Source organism: Serinus canaria, chromosome 3 (genome assembly GCF_022539315.1).
Source record: "Serinus canaria isolate serCan28SL12 chromosome 3, serCan2020, whole genome shotgun sequence".
In the NCBI taxonomy this organism is placed as follows: Eukaryota; Metazoa; Chordata; class Aves; order Passeriformes; family Fringillidae; genus Serinus; species Serinus canaria.
In genome coordinates, this window is record NC_066316.1 from 2,384,115 (window position 1) to 2,403,699 (window position 19,585).

The 19,585-nt window shown below is 41.9% G+C and overlaps 1 protein-coding gene across 1 annotated transcript; it reads right to left on the reverse strand.

Annotated features, from left to right (window-relative positions):
* Positions 1-941: 941 nt before the first annotated feature.
* On the reverse strand, positions 942-13,842 carry PAPOLG (poly(A) polymerase gamma). Its single transcript, XM_050972362.1, has 17 exons — positions 13,772-13,842; positions 11,013-11,171; positions 10,833-10,899; positions 10,103-10,184; positions 9,910-10,019; positions 9,275-9,328; positions 8,087-8,198; positions 7,122-7,211; positions 6,400-6,538; positions 6,192-6,264; positions 5,989-6,109; positions 5,579-5,663; positions 5,234-5,287; positions 3,577-3,696; positions 3,209-3,318; positions 1,259-1,380; positions 942-1,171 (listed from the first exon to the last, which is right to left on the reverse strand). The coding sequence occupies exons 1-17, from the start codon at positions 13,786-13,788 to the stop codon at positions 989-991; spliced, it is 1,698 nt and encodes a 565-aa protein (XP_050828319.1). The 5' UTR covers positions 13,789-13,842; the 3' UTR covers positions 942-988.
* Positions 13,843-19,585: the final 5,743 nt, after the last annotated feature.

Genomic DNA, 19,585 nt, shown 5'->3' on the forward strand with positions numbered 1-19,585 from the left:
TACTTGGGTCAGTCACAGGAATGCAAAGTCCCTTAGACGTGGATGGCTCAGCTACACTGTTGGCACCACTACAACTCTGACATTCAACATTTCTATAAAAGTCAAACACTTGAGTTATAAAATGCTAGTTTGTAAGATACTGTATATGTCATTTCCAGAAAGTGCATGCAAGACAAACATCGACCTCCTTAGCCCCTTGTCAGAGCTCTATTAAACACCACAACCTCCCAGGCAATGTAGCACCAGACCATCATTTTGCTGGATTTCAGACTGCAGATTTAAACTCGAGCATTTTCTTTGCTGAGTCTTTATGTGCTGATATATTTTCCCAGATCAGTCCACCCAGCACACTGTGCTGCTCTGAACCACTGTTCTGTTCTACCCAGATGTCCACACAATTTTTTTGGTTGTTTATTTTTTTATGTGACTCCTACAGTACCAAACATTCTGAGCAGAGCAGGTATCACACATTTGGTAGGATTGGGCAATTACTCTCAAGATTACGCATTCTTCCTGTGCTTAGGGATAAACAGATTTCCCAGGAAGTGATAGACACTTTACTGCCTGAGTTCTCATACCACTCCACTAAGTCAGCAGCAGCTCTGGTGTTTCTGACACCAAAATCAGTATGTCATTAGAACTTTATCTACTTGCCATTAGCAGTACTTTTTGTTAGAAAGAACACTCACTTGCACATAAAATACGCCAGCTTCAAGTTACCCACTAACCTGTGAAGATTTACATTCAAGACTAAATAATTTCCCTGGTGTCAAGTTCTCCACTCCTACATGTTCATGGATATTATTTAGATTTTTTCAAGGATTCCTTTAACCTGGTCTCCTACCACATGCCCAATGGAGATTCCAGCTTTGTTCCTGAAGCTCTTAGAGCCCTCCAAATGCTTATGATCCACATAGATCCAAACTAGAAATCCTAGACTCATTTACAGTGTGAGTCAGTTAAAAGCAGCTTCTCCACAGTTCCAAGGTTATTGCACTAACCTTTCTGTCTCTGCTGTAGAGATGTCCAACTTAGAAATCTTATTTAACGAAGAGGAATTAGAGGGTGTTCTGGAATCTCTGTCTTTGGAACCATCCGAACAGCTTTCACCTAAAGAAGACCTTTTGCACTGAAGTCCACTATTATTTTGACTAATATCTGACACCCTTTGCTGAAACGACAGTTAAAAAATAAAGTCTTCAAGTAATCATTAAAGCTTTTATTAAAAATTACCAGAAGCGCTGAATTTTTATTATACCTTCTTTCTTTTCTGTAAGGTTCCTGCTGGCAAAAAATAATGGAGTTGCTTTCTCTTCACATAAGTTGCCTCAATCTTCATACCTTCCTTTAGGATGTTGAGGGCACTGGCCTGCCTGTAAACTGACATCAAAAACAGCATTGGAGCTTAGTAGGGGATGCTGGCATTAGTGCTGGTCAGTTATATTTTGTTTCTTTAGAAACCTGTCTGCCCAGCCCAAATGAAGAGTTCCCAGCTTAAGCTAACACAAAACACTGCCCAAGCACTCCCATCATCACAGAAACTGACTGTGACCTGTGATGCCCATTTCACATTCACTACAGCCCAGCCACAACAGCTGTTTGAGTTCAAATTTGCATTTTGAAATTCTATCTGTCCGAGGAAGCCAGACTGGATTTTAGAGACAGCTGACTTAACAGTTAAGACTCACTACAATTTAAACAGGTTTTTCTCAACTGCCTGCAAACAGCCTTTTATGCAACTGGCAAAGGCTATAGCAGTACAACAATTATTACAGAGTTAAGTCACATTTAGATAAGCTTATCTAACTGGCCTATCACTGGAGCATAACTGGAAAGTCAGCTTACTGACACAGAGTGGGAATCAAAGCAAGGATATGCAACCAAAGGCTTTCCACAGGAGACCAGAAGTGAAATAAAAGCACAGAGATGAGCACACACACCAGGATGGGCAGTTCCCTCAAATGAAATTCAACAGTTTGTGTGTAAAAGGGAAATAAAGTTCACTGAACAAAAGCCCTCCAGACTAAGCCTTCTGTTCTCCAGCTCCTCAACTTGAAATTAATCTTTGCCCTCTAAAATTATTCTCTCAAAGTCAAGGCACACAGTAACAGCTCTCTAGCACAGAACTACTGGTCCTCCCCACATGTGCCAAAGGATTTCCCACCTCTCAAGGAACAACTTTTCTGTTCAATTCTGTCTGGATTCACACCCTACACCCAGCACATACCACAGGCTGTGCTTCACTAAAGTAAGAGCACACAGCCACATGAACAATGCTTGTGCAGAGAGGATTTACCATGTTCTGGCCTCTCAGCAGCACAAAGATCTCATTAACATAATTCACATTTGCCAGTGAAAGGCAGAGCCACTGGATGTAAAGTGCAAGTACAGACAACAGTGCAAGTCTGAGGAAATCACCCTGCCTGGCTTGTAACTCAGGTAAGAGTTTTGATGCATTTTTCTGTGCTTTTCTCATATCCCAAGCACGAGCTATGAAGGAAGCCAGGTTTCACTGCTTTTACTCATGTCATCTGAGCAAAACAACACAGAAGTCAAGCTGGTGCAGTGGATAAACACAAACAAACATTTACAGGATTTCACTGTCTAGAACTCTTTGTCCAAACACACTCATCACTCAGAAGAATGGCCTAATTTCCTTATTTTTCTAGCATTATCTAACAACACCTGCAATATTAATTTATTTCTACACCTATCAAAAGTACTAAAAGACTATGAACATGAAAATTTACATGCAAGACTGCAGGTAATTACTATGTGACAACCCAGCAACTTCCAAGATCAGATTATACACAAACTGTCTTGGAAAAATACCATCAACAACTCCTTTCAGAGCCTAACACAGTCACTTCCCACTTCCAAAGTTCAGCAGCTGACTACTGTTTGACAAGTATAGCTACCCCAGCAAATGGGCATCCCTGGCCTTCACAGCTGACTGCCCCCTAAAAGAAATGCAGTCCTGTGAGGACTTATTTCACACATGGTACACAATGTATGACTGTAACACAGTCCTGTTTTAAGATGGCCTTACTTTGACAAAATGTCAACACAATGTGTTTTTGAAGCTCATCTTTTGTATGTTGCTACCTACAGGGATATCTAAGAACAAAAGGAAGTACTCTGTGAAGCAACTTCCACTGGAATAAAAAGAATGACACTCTACAAGTCTGGAGCAAAAGGAGAGCCTTACCTGTATCTGTGAATGACTGTATCCCATGTGTTAGATCAACGTTAGTCTTTACTGCACTTTCTGCTTTCTTAAACACAAGCCCAAGAAACCACATTGATACATATCCACTCCTAGAAAGAGACAGATTCACAAACCTGAGTTGGGCACAGATACCAGTCATTTGGATTCTGGTACATTTTAGTTGTTCAGTTTAGAGCCAGCCCAGACTTAATTTCTCAGAGCACTTCTCCCTGAACTGCTCCCTTCTTTAAGAAGATTTCATGTGCTCAGGACCCTGACAGACATACTGAGCCTCTCTCATCAATGAGCTGAGGGAAATGAAAACACAATTTGGCCAACGTGGACTTCAGAAAAGTAAAACAACTCACTGTTTATAGAGAACTTCATTGCCAGGGAAAGACTGTGGCTGCACGTGTGCAATAGTTATAAATTCATTCCTTTCCAAGTTTCCAACCAGCACACGGATTTTAGACTCGACGAGGCCAATCCTAATAAAAACAAGAGGTATTTTATTCATTTTTAACTGCTTTCAGCTCATCAGTTAGATGCATTTTTGTAACACAGTGTTAACCAATCAGCAAGGATCAAGTTTCATACAGCTGAGCAGACCCCAGACCTTAGATCACATACACACACTGTAATTTGAGATGTTCCCAGTGACATTTGTGCTTTTGTTTCTAAAGACAGAGACAAGTAAGTTTTGCATGTACTCTGAATGTTTCAGATCCAACACTCCCACCCGTAACCTGTGATGAAAATAACAAGGAGCAGATCCCAGCACCTCTGGAGTGCAGCAAAACTCCTTTTTTTCAAGGAGAACAGTGGTTTTGAAAAGGCTCGAGCACAGCTGCTCAGTTACAACCAAGTAAAAAAGCAATTCTTCTTGTAGATTGATCAGTGAAAATGTAAAAATAGTTATTTTAATAAACAAATCATCTAGTCAACACTCCCCTCAGAAATCTCTCTAGGAAATGAATCATGACCACAAGGGCTTTAATTTCAATAAAGTACTGGCATTTCATCCTTCTGCCTAAAACTCTGGTAACTTTAAAAGCAGTCACAAATCTGTATGTCCTTCCAAAACATCTTATGTAGATGAATAACAGATATGTTATCTATTTCCAAATCCACTCAAGAATTGGTGAACTAAACTGTTCCTTATAATAGACTGAAGCAAGTTTATCTTCTGCTTATCATTTTCCCAAGCTGCAAAACTGGAAAATTCACCTCTATGTCTGTCACTGAAACAAAAAAACCATCAGCTCTTAGCACAGCCAGAATTTCCCTTGTCTTTATTGTGAGGTACAATAAGCTTTGTTCACTCAAGAACCTTTCACATTAAAAATTATTTGGCCCTCTGCCCATACACCTTGTTATACACAAGTGTGACTGATATCAAGCTGCAGCTGGTAAGGTTTTTAGGTGACTATTTCAAAAAGTTCAGATAAAAGGTATTACCTATTAAAACTATTTTTAAACATTAAGCTATCTTTTAGAGATGGCACAAGAATTATTTGACTTAGGGCACAAGCCAAACTTTGAAATAAAAGTAAGTGCCCTCAGAATGGGTGTCTTACAGGGGTGTTTTGCTTCCTTACTTGAGCAAAGCAAGCAAAGTACTAATTTCTTAACAAAGAAACCCACTGGAAAGTCAATAAACACACATTACAGTGCCTTAATTCCTCACCATTTCCCCTTATTTCAAAATTCACAGTGACTCAGCACACTCACATGGTTAAATAAGTAATTATTGGCAAATCTCCTTTCACTGAAGAAAAGTAGGTCTGGAATAGGCTGACTACACACCAGTGCAATCTAGTCCTTATATATCACAGTAAAACTCTTTACGAAAACAAGTGTAAGGCTCTGGAACAGTGGTCTTCAAAGCAGGGTGGCAAGGAGGTGTATTCCATGCCTAGTTGCATAGTTACCAACTTTATTTGTAAATACAATTTACAAAAATATGGTGCAACATTGAATTGAGTTTCAGTTTTACACTGGAGCCACATTTAAAGCAGCACTTACCAGTTTAGGTGATGCTCTTCTGTAAAGGCACTGGCAGTCAGCACAATGTAATGTCTAGAAGAAGAAAGATAAATGAGTACACTAGCTCAAGATTTTATTCTACATTCTGAACATCAGATGATTTTTTTTCTTGGTAGGAAAAATGCTGTGAGTGGCATAAGACAGCTTCTTCTTTCTTCCCTATGCTTTTATGTACCAAAACTTATATGACCACTTCCAGTTTCTTTAAAAAGCCCTAAACTGAAACACATCAATCCAATTTTCTATTTAGACCCCCCGTTAAAACTCATCATGCTAACCACTAAGTAAATAACTTCAAGTTCAGCCAACAGATTTCATACATACTTGTACTTCTGAAAGAAGTTCAGGGGTTCAAAGAGCTTTGACCAGTCTGATTTTCCTTTGAGAATCTCATCTGTAACTTCAAGACCTATAAATATGGTTGAAAACCTTATCACTATTTTTTAAAAAACTCTTGAAAAAAATCTTTTAAAAATCTTATGACTATTTTTTAAAGATTACCATGACAAACTTTAGAAGATTGCAACAGTAACTGACAGAAGAAAAAAAAAGCAGGAATTCCTCTGACAAAATGCAGATCCCACAACAGCTTATTGGAAAACTGGTCCCCCATTGCCTGCAATGGGCATTATTTCCCAGAGAAATCTTAAACCTACAACACCTCACTGAACAATACTAATTCAGCTGACATGGTTTCAAGAATGAGACTTGAACAAGCACAGAATGTACTTTACCACGTTGGAACTCCTCCACCATGACTGCTCGTGTTGACACTGACACGTTGTAGGTGGAGTTCTGCTGTGGATAGGCTGGGGTGATGATGGGCATCACGTGGTACCGGTCCGATGGGTTCACCTGCAGGGTGACAACAGCTCTGTTCAGCACCAGCTCAGGGCAGACCCAGCTTTTAATGCTTCTGATTGCAATGGCTACCTACCCTAGGGTCCCAGACTGGCAAATTAAGAAAGCTCTCTTCAAGTCGTTTCAGCAATACTGGCTTTGGCCAATCCCTGTAGAAGAAAAAAAAACAGTGAAATGTCCAATTTAAGCTCTGCAATTCTGCATGGGATGCTGTCAATGCACATCTTGGTATAAATAATTACAAGTGTTACTTCTTTATGCAGATTAAAATAAACAGTTTTTACCATTTGGAAAAAATCAAGAAGAACTTGTTAACGAGAGTAGAGGCCAAAGCATTTGGGTAGAGTTGGCATATTCTTGCTACCAGCATGGCCCAGGAGACTCCACCAAGAAATCCCATGATGTTGGAGTAAACACCACGTCCTGGAACAGATACCACACAGTTAGTCTGTGGTCCTTCAAATCTGCAGCACCAGCTGCACAATCTATAGAATACTTAATACATTTCAGCCTCCATGTAATTTATTTTTGCAGTACAGGGGGGCCAAATTGATGGTCCTTACAGGGATGAGAAAAAGAAACAGTACAACACCACATCCCAAAATACTGCTACTGTGAAACTTGCTTGTGCTGCTACACCTACTGCTTCACCTCAATTCCCCTTAAGAGAAAGGCTCTGCCATTCTTCTAGGACTTGCTCTAGCCATGTGGGCAAATGGGACTTTCTTATTCCTTTTACACTTAATTAGGAATTTTTATCATTTGTAGTCAGGTTCCGGATAAGCAATGCAGCAGTGTCTCATAAGCACTGCCCTCTTCTCTGAACTCCATCTCCATGAAAAAAAACACACGGAATTTACCACATGGACAGACCATGAACCTAAACTGAAAGGATTTCACTCTAACAGCAGTCATTTACACAGCAATCCAAAGCTGAGGTACATCCAACAGCGAGCATGAGGTGCCTCTGAAAGGTTTAAAGGTCACAAGCCACCCTGGCACTCACGTTTTGCCCACAGTTTAACTGCACGGAGCGTGAGGCGGAAGTTCTCCAGGTTGGGCACCAGGCGCAGTATTTCATCTGTGACCCTGCTGCCTGCGAGACAAAAGGTGAAGCACAGGAGTTCCCGGCAACAGGCACAAGTCAGGTGTTCCTACACAGGATCAACAGCTTACAGCTTATGGTTCAAGTCTAGGAAAACAGCTCTGGATTACTTGCTTTGTATTAAATTATTGATTGCACATAACCTTCAGCATCACTTTAGGTAACCGGCGCCCTCAGCAGCTTTGTTTAGACTACAAGGAACAAATTTTAAATAAAGCCTCTCCACAGGATGTTTTGGCCATAAACTACAACCCAGGAAGCTCCACCTCAGCATGAAAAAGAACTTTATATCACAGGTTGGCAGAGCACTGGAACGGGTTGCCACGGGAGGTCGTGAAATGTCCCTGTCTGGAGGGATTCCAAACTCACCTGGACACATTCCTGGGTCAGCTGCTCCAGGTGACCGTGCCTTAGCTGGGGGGTTGGACTGGATCATCTCCAGAGGTCCCTTCCAACCCTAAATATTCTGTGATTCCAGAAGCTAGGTTTCTTTTGACAGCCAGCAACCATTAAACCATTGGTGCTAAACATTGAGCAAGTCAGACTTCAGGTATTTTAATTACTTTTTTTTTTTAATGAACGACCTTGTTTATCCTTCATACATTCTTATCAGGTGCCCTACTTAGTCATCTGAATTTCTGGGGCAAGCTGGAGCACCTGCTCACAAACCAATCAAACAAACATGAGACAAGTCTATGTAAACACACAACTCCTTGAAACACCTAAATTTAGGCTCACTGGTCACCTCCTCAGAACTCAAGTACACTGGAGATCAGTTTCTGCATCTTGTACAGAAATGTGGGCTGTGCAATGTGCATTCTGTGCCAATTTCAATGTCTTTACAAAGGTGTGCAGAACATGCTCACCATTCAGGCTCCGGATGCATCTTATATCCAGGCTTTTGAGGCAGGAGTCATCCCTGAGATCGAGATCGTCAGAAACCGTTGGCAAAGAGAGCTTGGCAAACACGAGGTCAATCTTCAAGAGAAAAAGGGTCAAACGTGACTGGGAATGCAGCACTGCTTGCAAACAGGACACTAGGGAGGGACACTTGGTCATTCACGTGGTTAACGTTTGTATTTAGAATTAGGTGACCACAGATAAATATTTGTTTGCTAGAAAACAAGAAAATTGCTCTAAGTTCCCTATTTGTTTGCAAAATCACCTCTTTTTTTTTAAAGCTCTGGAAAGGAAGGGGTTTTTTGAAAGCTGGAAAGATTACTCTAAACTTAGAACTCCTACTAAAAGGAAATTTTTAATTAACCATAAAATAAGACAAATTAAAATCACCTCAACTATACTTCAACAAATGAGAAAGCATTTTCTTTATGCTGTAAGGCCTTAGGCATCTGTTTTTTAGTATAACCTGAGGCAAGCAAATTATTCTGTGAATGTCTGTACCAGACAAAGGCCACAAAGGGGTCCTTGAAACACAGTCTTCATGATAGTAGTTACCAAGCAGTAACTTGCTTAGGTATTACAGCAAGTGGGTATTTATTCTCAACATGAAAGGTATTCCAGATAGGATTCCTGCAGGTGACAAACAGAAGCAGGAGTCCAGTGAGTAGTTTTACTTTTCATTTTCCATGTTGTTTGTCTCACAGGGACTTCATTTTTGATTTGCAGCAGAACATCAGGAGATTTGTGCAGGGAAGCACAACAGAAACACCCCCTGCAGAAAGGGAGCTCTTGTCAGAGCTCAGGGGAGTCAGCAAGGACACTGCCTCTACTCCCACTCTGCACATCCTTGGGAGATAAATGCCACCCAAGCAGGCTACCCCTGGTCTGCAGCACGGGTATAAAAAAAGATGTCACTCATGTTCCCACACTTGCCAGGCTAGCTAAAGGTTTATTTTCCTAGAAGATCCCATTTTACTTTTCTGGGATAGGTTGTGGTCTGGCTGTTTAATTACAGTTCCCTAAATATGCTGCAATGTAATGATAAACTCATAAAGCAGCAGGATCATTAAACCCTGAAAAAGTTATCCCACTCCAAAGCAAGAAACACAAATCTCACTTAAAGGTGAAAAAAACACAAAAATTAAAATTCTTACCTCAATGCCATCAAACTCAAATTTGATAACAGGTACATATGCATCCTCAATGGCCTGTGAAGGAAAGGATATTTCTAATAAGATATCCTTTTGCTACTTTAAAGTTTTTCCTCTGCTATGATAAAATACAGAATTTACACTGAATTACTCAGTACAAAGACTGAGTTCCTTCCAAACACAGAAAGTGCTAATAACTCTCAGGCAGGATAGCACTATGAGGGTACTAACACTAGATTTTATTAAAAGATCTTTTTTAGGCAAGAGATTGAGAGGCTGATCATGTACTGTAACAAACAGCACAACAAGGCATTGGTATCAGTGGCTGTAAGCCCTTCCTACAGCCAAGGTGAAAACACAGCTTCCAGGGACAGCCTTGCTTTCTGATACAGCTGACTCATTCCCAAAACACAGGGAAAGGAGAGGGAGCACACAAACTCTTTTGTGATGTGCTCACTGGGGAAAGGAGCCAAGAGCTGGACTGCAACATTTTCATACTGCATAAACCAGTATACTGGAGAGTACTCAAAACTGATTTAATTTTGGTTTATAAGATATTCACTACCAATGCAAGTCTTTAACATGAATATCCTTACTGTAAAATTTACACAAATCTATCGAGCAGAGAGTTTACTCACTCTCAGGTTTTTTACTTCCTCTTGATTCTTCAGCTTTTCAAAGAATGACTGAAAAAAATCGGATCGTTCCACGTGACTGGGAGCAACACAAAGGGCATCGATGTCCGAACCTGCAGGGAGATTCCATTTCTCCTGTTACTGCTGGAAGTCACTTTCCAACATCAGAGCTATGGCCAGGCACTGAAAGTACTACCTTTGGTGTGTACTCCAAGTCTGTAGGAGCCAAACGTAAATATTTTGCCACCAACTTGTTCTGTTATTGAAGGGGGAAGATTCTGTGGGTAGAAGAGAAAGTTTGAGATGCACATTATCCTCTGTGCACGTTTAACTTGCATGTAAGTTATTTAGAAAAACTGTAACAGACTGCATAAACAATGTCTTCTCCCTTACATTTTGGTTTATTAGGTTTTGATTCTGTTTTTCTGAAATAAGTTGAGCTTGCAACTCAAAAAAAAAAAAAAAAAAGATTATAGGTGATGTGGCAGTACTTCTATTAATTTATACAAATTAAGACCTATTATTAGACTTCCCTGCAGCAGAGGCACATAAAGTAACACAACCTGAGAGCCATTCAAAGGGCATGTCTAGAATCATAATTTCAAGCTAGACTGAGTGCTGTAGGCTCTCTGGGGCAAGATTAGTGCCAATTTTAGCATCTTTCTCATCCACAGAGCCTTGTTTTGGCTTTGTTAACAGCTAAGAGTCAACTGATTGAGCCAACGCAGGAATTCATTCAGTCCCCCAAAGACTGTGAGATCTTGATCTTGAAATATCTTTTACAACTTATTTCAGTGGCAGTTACTACAGCTCTACTTGATATTTAAGAAGTTAAAAACTGAACTTTAGCACAGATCCCAGTAGCCTAGCCTTTAAATCAAAAGGCTTCAGTTGTTTTGACAAAAACAAAAAAGTAAAATTCTTACCTTGCTTTCAGCAAGCTCTGAAATCCATTCTCTGACAAAGTTATTCAGTTTTCCAAGAACAGTTGTCCTGTAAAGAAAACTCATGCTAAGTTTCCCTAAAAAAATAAGATACAAAAACCAAAAGCAACAAACAAAAAAAAAAAAACCCCAAGAGGTTAACAAATTTTAGCCTTGTTGTACCTGTGATAGAGTTCTTCCTGATCCTCAAACACCCCAAATGGCTTCATTGCTTCAATCAGCTTCTGAGTATGGATGTGGTCTTTGTCACTAGGAGGAGCCAAGCTAATTGGAGAGGTAAGTCCATAGTGCCCTTGAGGCTGGTTCTGCTGCCTGGAAGTACTGAGAGAAAATACAGGAATGAGTACATGAAAGAAGAAAATCTTAACGGAAAACACCCCTTAGCTAGCACTTCACAAATCCATTTCTGCCCTGTCACCCAATGTTGAAAGGAGGAAAATAGCTTGCTTATTTTTAGAACAATTGACTTCACACAGAAGTCAACTACTATAAAAAGAAGCACTTGTGGATGTAAGAAAACATCCAAGATGTTGCCATCTTAACACAATTTATTTGCATTGCTCCAGCCCATAGGACTGATCACTGGGAAAAGGTTTGAAGGCCACAAAGGACAACCCTACAAACAGCACAAGTTTTGGACTTTCGAGTTTCAATTTAAGGATATTCCAAATGGTTTCCTGCTATCAGCAAACATTTTAATTAAATGTTTTTGTTAGGCTTCTACTGATTCAGGAATGGCATTACAGATGATTGCAAAGGCATCTAGGTCTGTTAAACAGAGTTGATGTAATAAATTTGGTGTATCACTATATAAACCCCTTGCTTTAGAAAGGGGAAAATTGAGAAAATGCACCCTATTTTGCACTACCAGCTGAAACCAGGAGAGAGAAAGGAGTGGGACTGGAGGTAAAAATGGTGCTTAGTGCATCTCTACAGAAACACCAGCACTGAAAGGGGAGACACCCCAAAAGGTCTCCTCATGCTCATCAGGGTCCAGACCCTAAGGCTCAAGGGATTAATTGTGCCATTATTTAAGCAGGATATTTCCCTCCTTCACATATGTACGGCTTCAAAGATCAGCTGGTTAGGCAAGAGATATCTATACCTATTTAAGGCACCTGACCCCATTCTGGCTGCAACAAGATTAGGAGATGCTCAAAGGCAAGCTTCAAAACTTGGTTTTTAAAAAAGACAGGTTATTGCACAGCTCCTTATTTCTAATTGTTGCCTTTACTCCCTCTCTTGAAGAGATTTCCCTCTCTTCAAGTATCCTTATGCAATTACACACAGAGCTTCTAGTCACATAGAGGGTTTTTCCCCCTTTCCTCTCTAAGCCTGTTTTTCAAACTTTCTTCTCTGTGCTTTCCAAAAAGCTGGGGAGGCAGGTATTGGGACTGCAGTGCTATCAAGTGGTGTCCCCAGTCAGAAAAGCTGTTTATTTAGAAGCCTAACTAGGTCTTGACCTAATTTACCTTGTTTATAGACATTGACAATTTCCACTTCATAAATAAAAATATTCATAATTAATATTTTCCTTCTTATGATATAATTTTCATAACAAATACAGGAGGAAAGCCTGTACTTAATTGCTGTGCATTACAACTAAATTAAAACACCTACAGCAGCAACTGCTTCCATGTTTTATGCATTGCTTGCATTGTATAACTCACACTTCATAAAGTTTGCACAGAGCAAGAGCAGGATTTAGACTAGACCAGCATTTAAGATGTTTCCAAGGTACCAAAAGGCACCACCTGCCTTTCATTGCCTCATTCTGCCTACAGATAATGCAACTGGAGACTGACGTAAAGCACAGTATCAATTAGATAAACCTAATATTATTAGCATCAAATATGTTTATTTTTAATTAAATATTATTCATATAAAATTCCTCCAGTCAACAGCAGATGTTTTTCAGTTGCTTACACATATTACTGATAGTTTGACCTCACAACTTAAGAGGTGAGGGAAGCAGCACCTGGAAAGTTTCACTGAGAGACACTTTAAAGAATTTGTTGCCCCTTTTGGAATAAGAAAAAAATGAAGTCCTACTTTGCTCTCTCGAGCATATAAGCACATAATTAAGGGATCTTACGGATCCTAACACTCATGGCACACTACCCATTCACCAGCCAGCCTTCTCTTTAAACCAGAATCCTGCTGCACTTTAATATTTTGCCAAACCTTGTTACAACTGTGCACCACAGCAAAAACCTCCAATGCGTGTCTGTCCTGGCAAGCCACACTTTTACACAAAAAAATCATCCTAAACGGATTTATTCCGGGTTTTGCCCCTTATTTACAGCTCCCCGAGCGGCGAGGCGTGTCTCCCCACACGCCAAGGGTCCAGGGCTGAGGTCGCACTCTGTGGCACAGGCCTCCAGTCATCCCTGCGGGGCAGAACGACCAGAGCCCAGCTCCTGAGCCACCAAACCAACAGCAGAACGCAGGGAAAACAAGGAAGGAGGAAAATCCCCACCACCTGGGACCTTCATCGAAGGGAGCCCAACTCCACCCTTCACCGCTGCCGCACCAGCTCATGCTGCGCGGAGCCCGCGGGCGGCGGCCGCCGGCTCAGCTCTGCCCGTGCCCGTGGCTCGGGCAGCCACTCCTCTCCTCCGCAGGGCTCCGCAGGACGCGCAGCCCCAGAGCAAGGCGCAGCCCCGTTACCGCCGTTCCTCGCCGGCCATTGCCGTTGCTTGGCGACGGCGTCGCCGCCACACGCGGTGAGACCCGGGCGAGGCAGCCCCGCCACCCGCACTCCACCATTTATTTCAACCGGGAATTCCTCCCCTCGGGCGAGGCCAGCTCCGGCCCCCCGCGGCCCGCCGGGGCCCCTCTTGGGGCGGCTCCGGCGGGTGTTCCCCCCCCGGCCCGGCGCTGTCCCCTCAGGGCAGGGCGGGAAGGCGCCGCCGCCTCACCCGCGCGTCTCCTTCATGGCGCGCGCGCACAGCCCGCGCCGCCGCCCGCGCTTCCCGCCCTTCTGCACCGCCGCCCCCTTCCCGGCGGCCCCCGCGCCGCCCGCCCGCCCGCCCGGCGCCCCCTGGCGGCTGCCGCGGGCCGTGTCCCCTCAGGGCGCTCCCGCGTCCCCTCGGGCTGCCGCCGGCGTCCCTGAGCGCCTCCGGGGGACGGTGCTCCTTCCCCTTGGCAGATATTCCTTCCCCGAGGAGGATATTCCTGCCCCGTGGCGCTGACAGACCCGCCGAGGCCGGGCTAGTCCCCGGCGTGAGGCAGCTCCGCATCGCACCCTCCCTCCCTCAGGATGCTCCCGCTCCTGACATCCCCTTCCAGAAAGGGGGGGTAAAAAAGAACGGGAATCTCTCTCGATTGAGGCTCCTGACAGCTTCCTGACATCCTCTTCCAGAGAGGACGGGTGAAAAAAAACCCTCAGGAATCGCTCTTGTATGAGTTTATTCTCACCCAGTAAGTGCAGGCCCAGCATCCCTTGGCTGCAGCAGGAATCAGGAGGATTTAAGATTTAACATACATTGCCAATGACAGCAAGTAGTAGCCACCACAACGTCAGGACCATATGGAATAATCACAGAAACACGGAGTGGTTTGGGTTGGAAAGCACCTTGAAGGTCATCCAGTTCCAGCCCTGCCATGGGCAGGGACACTTCCCATTATCCCAGGATGCTCCAAGCCCGTGGGCACTTGCAGGGATCCAGGGGCAGCCATGCCACCCTCACAGGGAAGATTTTTTCCCTAATATTCAATGAAAACCTACCCTCTTTCAGTCAGAACCCATTCCCCTCCTGTCACTACATGCTCTTGTAAACAGCCTTGCCCCATCTTTCCTGAAGTCACGTTCAGGCCACAATTATCACAATTTTGGGCCAACACAGTGTTACAAACCGAGCAATAAATCAGCCAAACTACCCTGAGAATATGGCATTGAGATGACAATTCCCCACTCACATTCAAGTCTGCAAAGAGTCAAAAAATCAAAAGCATAATACTTCTGTAAAGTTGAATAGATCTTTGGAAAAACTTTTGCTTCCTGCTGCCCTGATGTCTTGGCATGTCACAGCCTTTCTCTGAGATTAGCACATGATTTCTGCACTTTTCTGAGTTGTCTGCAACATCTTTTTTGAGGTAAAATACACATTGTCTTGCAAGATGCTTTGAAGAAACACAAACATAACTTTTGTCCTGAAATTTTAATAAATTATCCAAACAAATGTACCTTTAGCAGGATTGTCTTACCTACCCTACTCAAATAACTTACTGGGGAGTTGAAAATTATTTTATTTACTGAACATTTGCATGGTAGTGTTTGTGCTAAAATTTCATTCTTATAGGATGGATGCTTCTGCAAGGAGTTATAGTGGTAAAGGAGAAAAAAAATCAAGCAAATTTATTGAGAGCTTTTGTTGAACCTCTAGCCAAGAACTTTTTATTCTCAGAAATCCATTAGGGTATTCTTTAATATTTTATGGTCCTCACAACAATACTGTGTTCCTACAATCAGGAAAACTTGTATGGTGGTTTTTTTTTGGTTTTTTTTTTTTTTTCATTTATCTCAGGTTTGTATCTCTACTTAGTGTGAGGAAAACACCTGCCTTTATTTTTCCTGATTTACACGACCAATTACCCAAGTTTAATTTTTTAAACCTGAAACCTGCTTCTGCTGCATGCTTTAGTACCTCAGTAAGAGCTTTGCTTGCCCACAGATGTGATGGGAGATTTTTAATGGAGAAGTGATACTTTCCTTTAAATCACCTGGAACATTCAGGAAAAAAAAATTAGCAGCTCATCAAGCACAAAAGTTTTTCTTCAGGTACAGCTCTAATGTGAAATGGAAGTGAAGACTAATCAAGCTTAACCATCTTGCATGCTCGGCTAATAAAGAGAAAAGGCAGGAGGTGTTTGAGAAGCAGAAAGTGTAAAAGTTGGAGTGCAGTAGTCAGGTGAGCTCTTAGGATGGCTAGAGCTTGGCTTCACACATAAAATGGTTTTTCTGGAAAAGGTCCAGTGCCGAGAAAAATAATTAAATGGGGTTCTTATTGTTAGAGAGTTAATGAGTTTCCTGTGTTATGTGAGGTGACTGGGTTAGCTCTTCTGTGAGTCGTTTGGTTTTGGGTTTTTTTTAACAGAAAATAATCCTCCTGTTGTCTGCCATTTATTTAGTCTAACATTAGTTGCTTTAGCTTTTTGTTTGTAATGTATTCTGTGTATTCTGCCCTCATAACTGCCACAGTTTTATCTGTGGCAGTGACTGAACCATGGGGTGTTCCAGAGTGTATGGAGTTTGAGGACAGGTTCTTTCAAGGCAGTGCTTTCCTCTGCTGGATGTGTTAACTCTTGTGAAGCACCTGGGTTACAGAAATGGCTAAAAACGAATTAAATATTGCAGCTGGGATTCTTTCTTGGTGTCATGCATATAGCATTAGCTTGAGAGTGATGTGAAGTGGGGGGGGGTGTTTGGGTTTGTTTTAGTTTTTAAATTGCTGCTGTGTTGTCAAGGAGTCAATATCCTTCCTTCTCTGTAGTAAAAAGGAGGTGATAGCTGAGTGCTTTCAATCTGTTAGAGGCTGTTCCTGAATTCTGGAGAGGTGCTTTATAAACACCTAGGCTATGCATTTTCACGTGTCACAGTCTGTATATGTGATTTTAATCTAATCTGTGGAGTTAATGATGTTAGAGTGATGTGGTTTATAAAGCACTCCTGGGAGACCACGTGTTTGATAGACTTGTGAAGTTTGACAGCCTACTTATTCCTGGATAAAAGAAATTGTCTGTATATTCCTTATAATCTTGCTGCTGTTGTTTTTTACCCCTTTTCCACTTGAGTCTGTTCAGTTGCCACCCTGCGTTCCATAGGGGATTTTGCTTGTAAATGCTTATCCCTTTTCAGTGGGAAGTGGCAACTTTGCCCATTTTTCCCTCTTTAAAAACTGTTTTTCTCCACCCCAAGTCTGCTAATTACCCATTGCTATTTTATTTGATAAAGTGCTTTGTGATTGTCCCATTTAAACACTATAAAATTTTAATGATTAAAAATGAATGAGCCTATACAGATTTTTTTTTAAAGGCAGCTCTGAAGAAATTCGGGGTTTATGCATGAAAAGTTATGTACTAGCCACTGCACCTGACTCTCTGCTTCAACACGTGAAATATACCTAAGAGGGAGACTGCTACAGAGAAAATATTTGTGTGGTGTTAAAATATTGTCCACATCACAGAAATCTATCAGAAAAAAAATAGTTTATTCAAACTTTGTATTTGTGCAGAGGATCTTATCTGTGTAATGTGCTATATTTCACTAGAGAGATTTTTATCAGCAATAATTTGTATATATACATTTAGGCTCTGATGAATATCAGCTAAAATATGAAATTCAATTCCAGAAAGCTGCATTTTGTAATAAATGTTCCCAGGATTCACTAATCTATCACGTGGAAGATCTATGTTGAGAGATAACACTGGAACAGCAGAAGGTGGGGTTACTGAAGACAGATCTTGGATGGATTTAAATAAGTGATGGCTGAAGGATTTGAGTACTTTGTTTTGGATTTGGGGTTTTTTTCTTTATTTTTCAATATCATCAATTTACCGAGGGGCTGAAATTCTGTAGAGCTGTAACCTTACAAGCTGCTGAGAACTGTAAATGCATAAAACTTTTTATATTTTAAGCCAGCTGAAACACCAAACCTGCCTTGGAGGGCATCTCTGTGGGACTGAACTGTTCCAGTGCTACTTATCCTTCCAGGCTGCCTTTCCCTGATGGTTGTGAGCTCCTCACATGGGCCATTCCCAGTGATTCTTCCCTTCACTGCAGTCACTTGGTGGGATTTCCACGTGCCCCTGGTGATGAGCCAGCAGAATGGAACCTCTACTTTGCTTTCCCAGGGAAGTTTGGAACGCTTGATGTGGAATTCCTGGCGCCCTTCCCTGTCCATCCATCAGGAGCAGAAGGCTGGCTGGACCTGCAGAGGCTCGCAGGGCAGGTGCCACTGTCCCCAGGAGCCGGACGGGTCACTCCCCGCTCTGGCTCCCAATTGAAGCAGAGATTAATGCCGGCGTTAGCCGCTCCTAAACAGGTTAGTTAATGGGAGCTAACTGTGAGCTCACTGAAGCAGCACTAATCTCACTGAAGTGTCTGTCTTTGATCAGCTCATTCTCTCTCAGCAGGCCGAAAAATAGCCACGGGACAGGAGTGCTCGGTTTGCAATCACGGTAATTTCGCTTTAGGTTTGTCTTTAGCTGCTGGAGATTAATGAATCAAAAGGGTCTTTAAATTTACAACCAGTTCTCTTCTAATCACTTGGCAGTATCGTTTCTGGCTGTTTTCTGCTTTGATTACCTGAGCCAGTCATCCAAAGGATGCTGCTGTTCTGCCATCTGATAGTGGGGTACGGCTTTAAATGTCTGGGAACTGGCGGGATGATAGCAGAGGGTGTTCAGGATTTTTTGCTTTTCCAGCTGTTTCCTAAGCTGTGTATTTGTTACAACCGAGTCCAAATCCACCGTCTCCCTTTCTTCTTCACTCACTTTTGCCCATGAAACAGTAATTTTTTAATTCCACCAGTATGCATCAGTTGTGGGGACTGTATGTTTGGGATACCCATTTATGGGGAAGTGTGGATGGAACCTGTGATGCCCAAGTATGAGCAAAGGGTCTGCTTTACAAGGTCTAAGGATGATAGCATTTGGATAAGCAGCTGGCAGAGGGAATTGTAGGTTTCTGCAGTTTCTTGGGGTTTTACTCTTAGGGTAAACCTTATGTGGTGAAGTGTTTGCATGTCCCATAGAGAACCTGGGTGTTGTGATTCTGTAAAGATTTGATTTGAGTTGTGGTACCCTCCTAAGCTATCATGTCCATAAAATTTCTTGCCCTTTCAGTTTTCCTTTAATGTGCTTTCATTTGGGGAGGAAAACTGAATGAAAAGTGTAATTTAAGATTACCCTTTATAACAAAACCAGTGATCTCTGCAGTTGAAGAAGCAAAAAATCTTATGTGGTAGGTATAGGTTCAGAAAATCTCCTGAGTCAGAAATAGTTGCCAGGAAGGTGTTGCCCAAATTTAACAGGATATGGCTCTTGTAGTTTCTTCTTCAGGAAACCGCCTTCTTTTTGCAGGTAATATTTGTTTTACTGAAGAGATGTAACTTGTTATTGTTGAAAAAGCATTTTCTCTGACCTGAACAGAAGTCTCTACACATTAATATCTTTATGAAAATCTTTACATGGAGAGCAGACAAGTGTACTTTTTAATTTTCTTGATCTAGGAAGAGAACAAACCTGTTTAATCTTTGCATTTTTCTTTACTCCTCTGATGGGGACACAAGTCCTTGGACAGCGGCTGGTGTGTGACACTGGTACTGTTCCAGTTCCATTAGAGTGTGAACGTGGCTGTAAGCCTGTTTTTGAGCATTAAAGCCTGGTGCTAATACCCCCGGTACACCATCCCTTATCATGTTGAGGAGTCTTCTTTGTCATGAATTCATTAGTTTCATGCAGAGATCGTATATAATTCTGATTGCTGCTTGCAGGGAAACTTTAGAGAGGGGAATGGATACTGATAATTACAGTAACACCTCAATTGTATGTGCGAGTGGGGAGAAATTTTCATATCCATTAACCTTGCAGTAAAACTCTGTTGAAGGATTTTTTCCCCTCACCTTTTTATATCTGATGATGTTCTGTTCACCTTCATGCAGAAACAGGAAAAGAAGGCATAAGTAGGGCTCCGCTTCTTTTAGGGGATTTTGTAATTTTGGTGTTTGTAT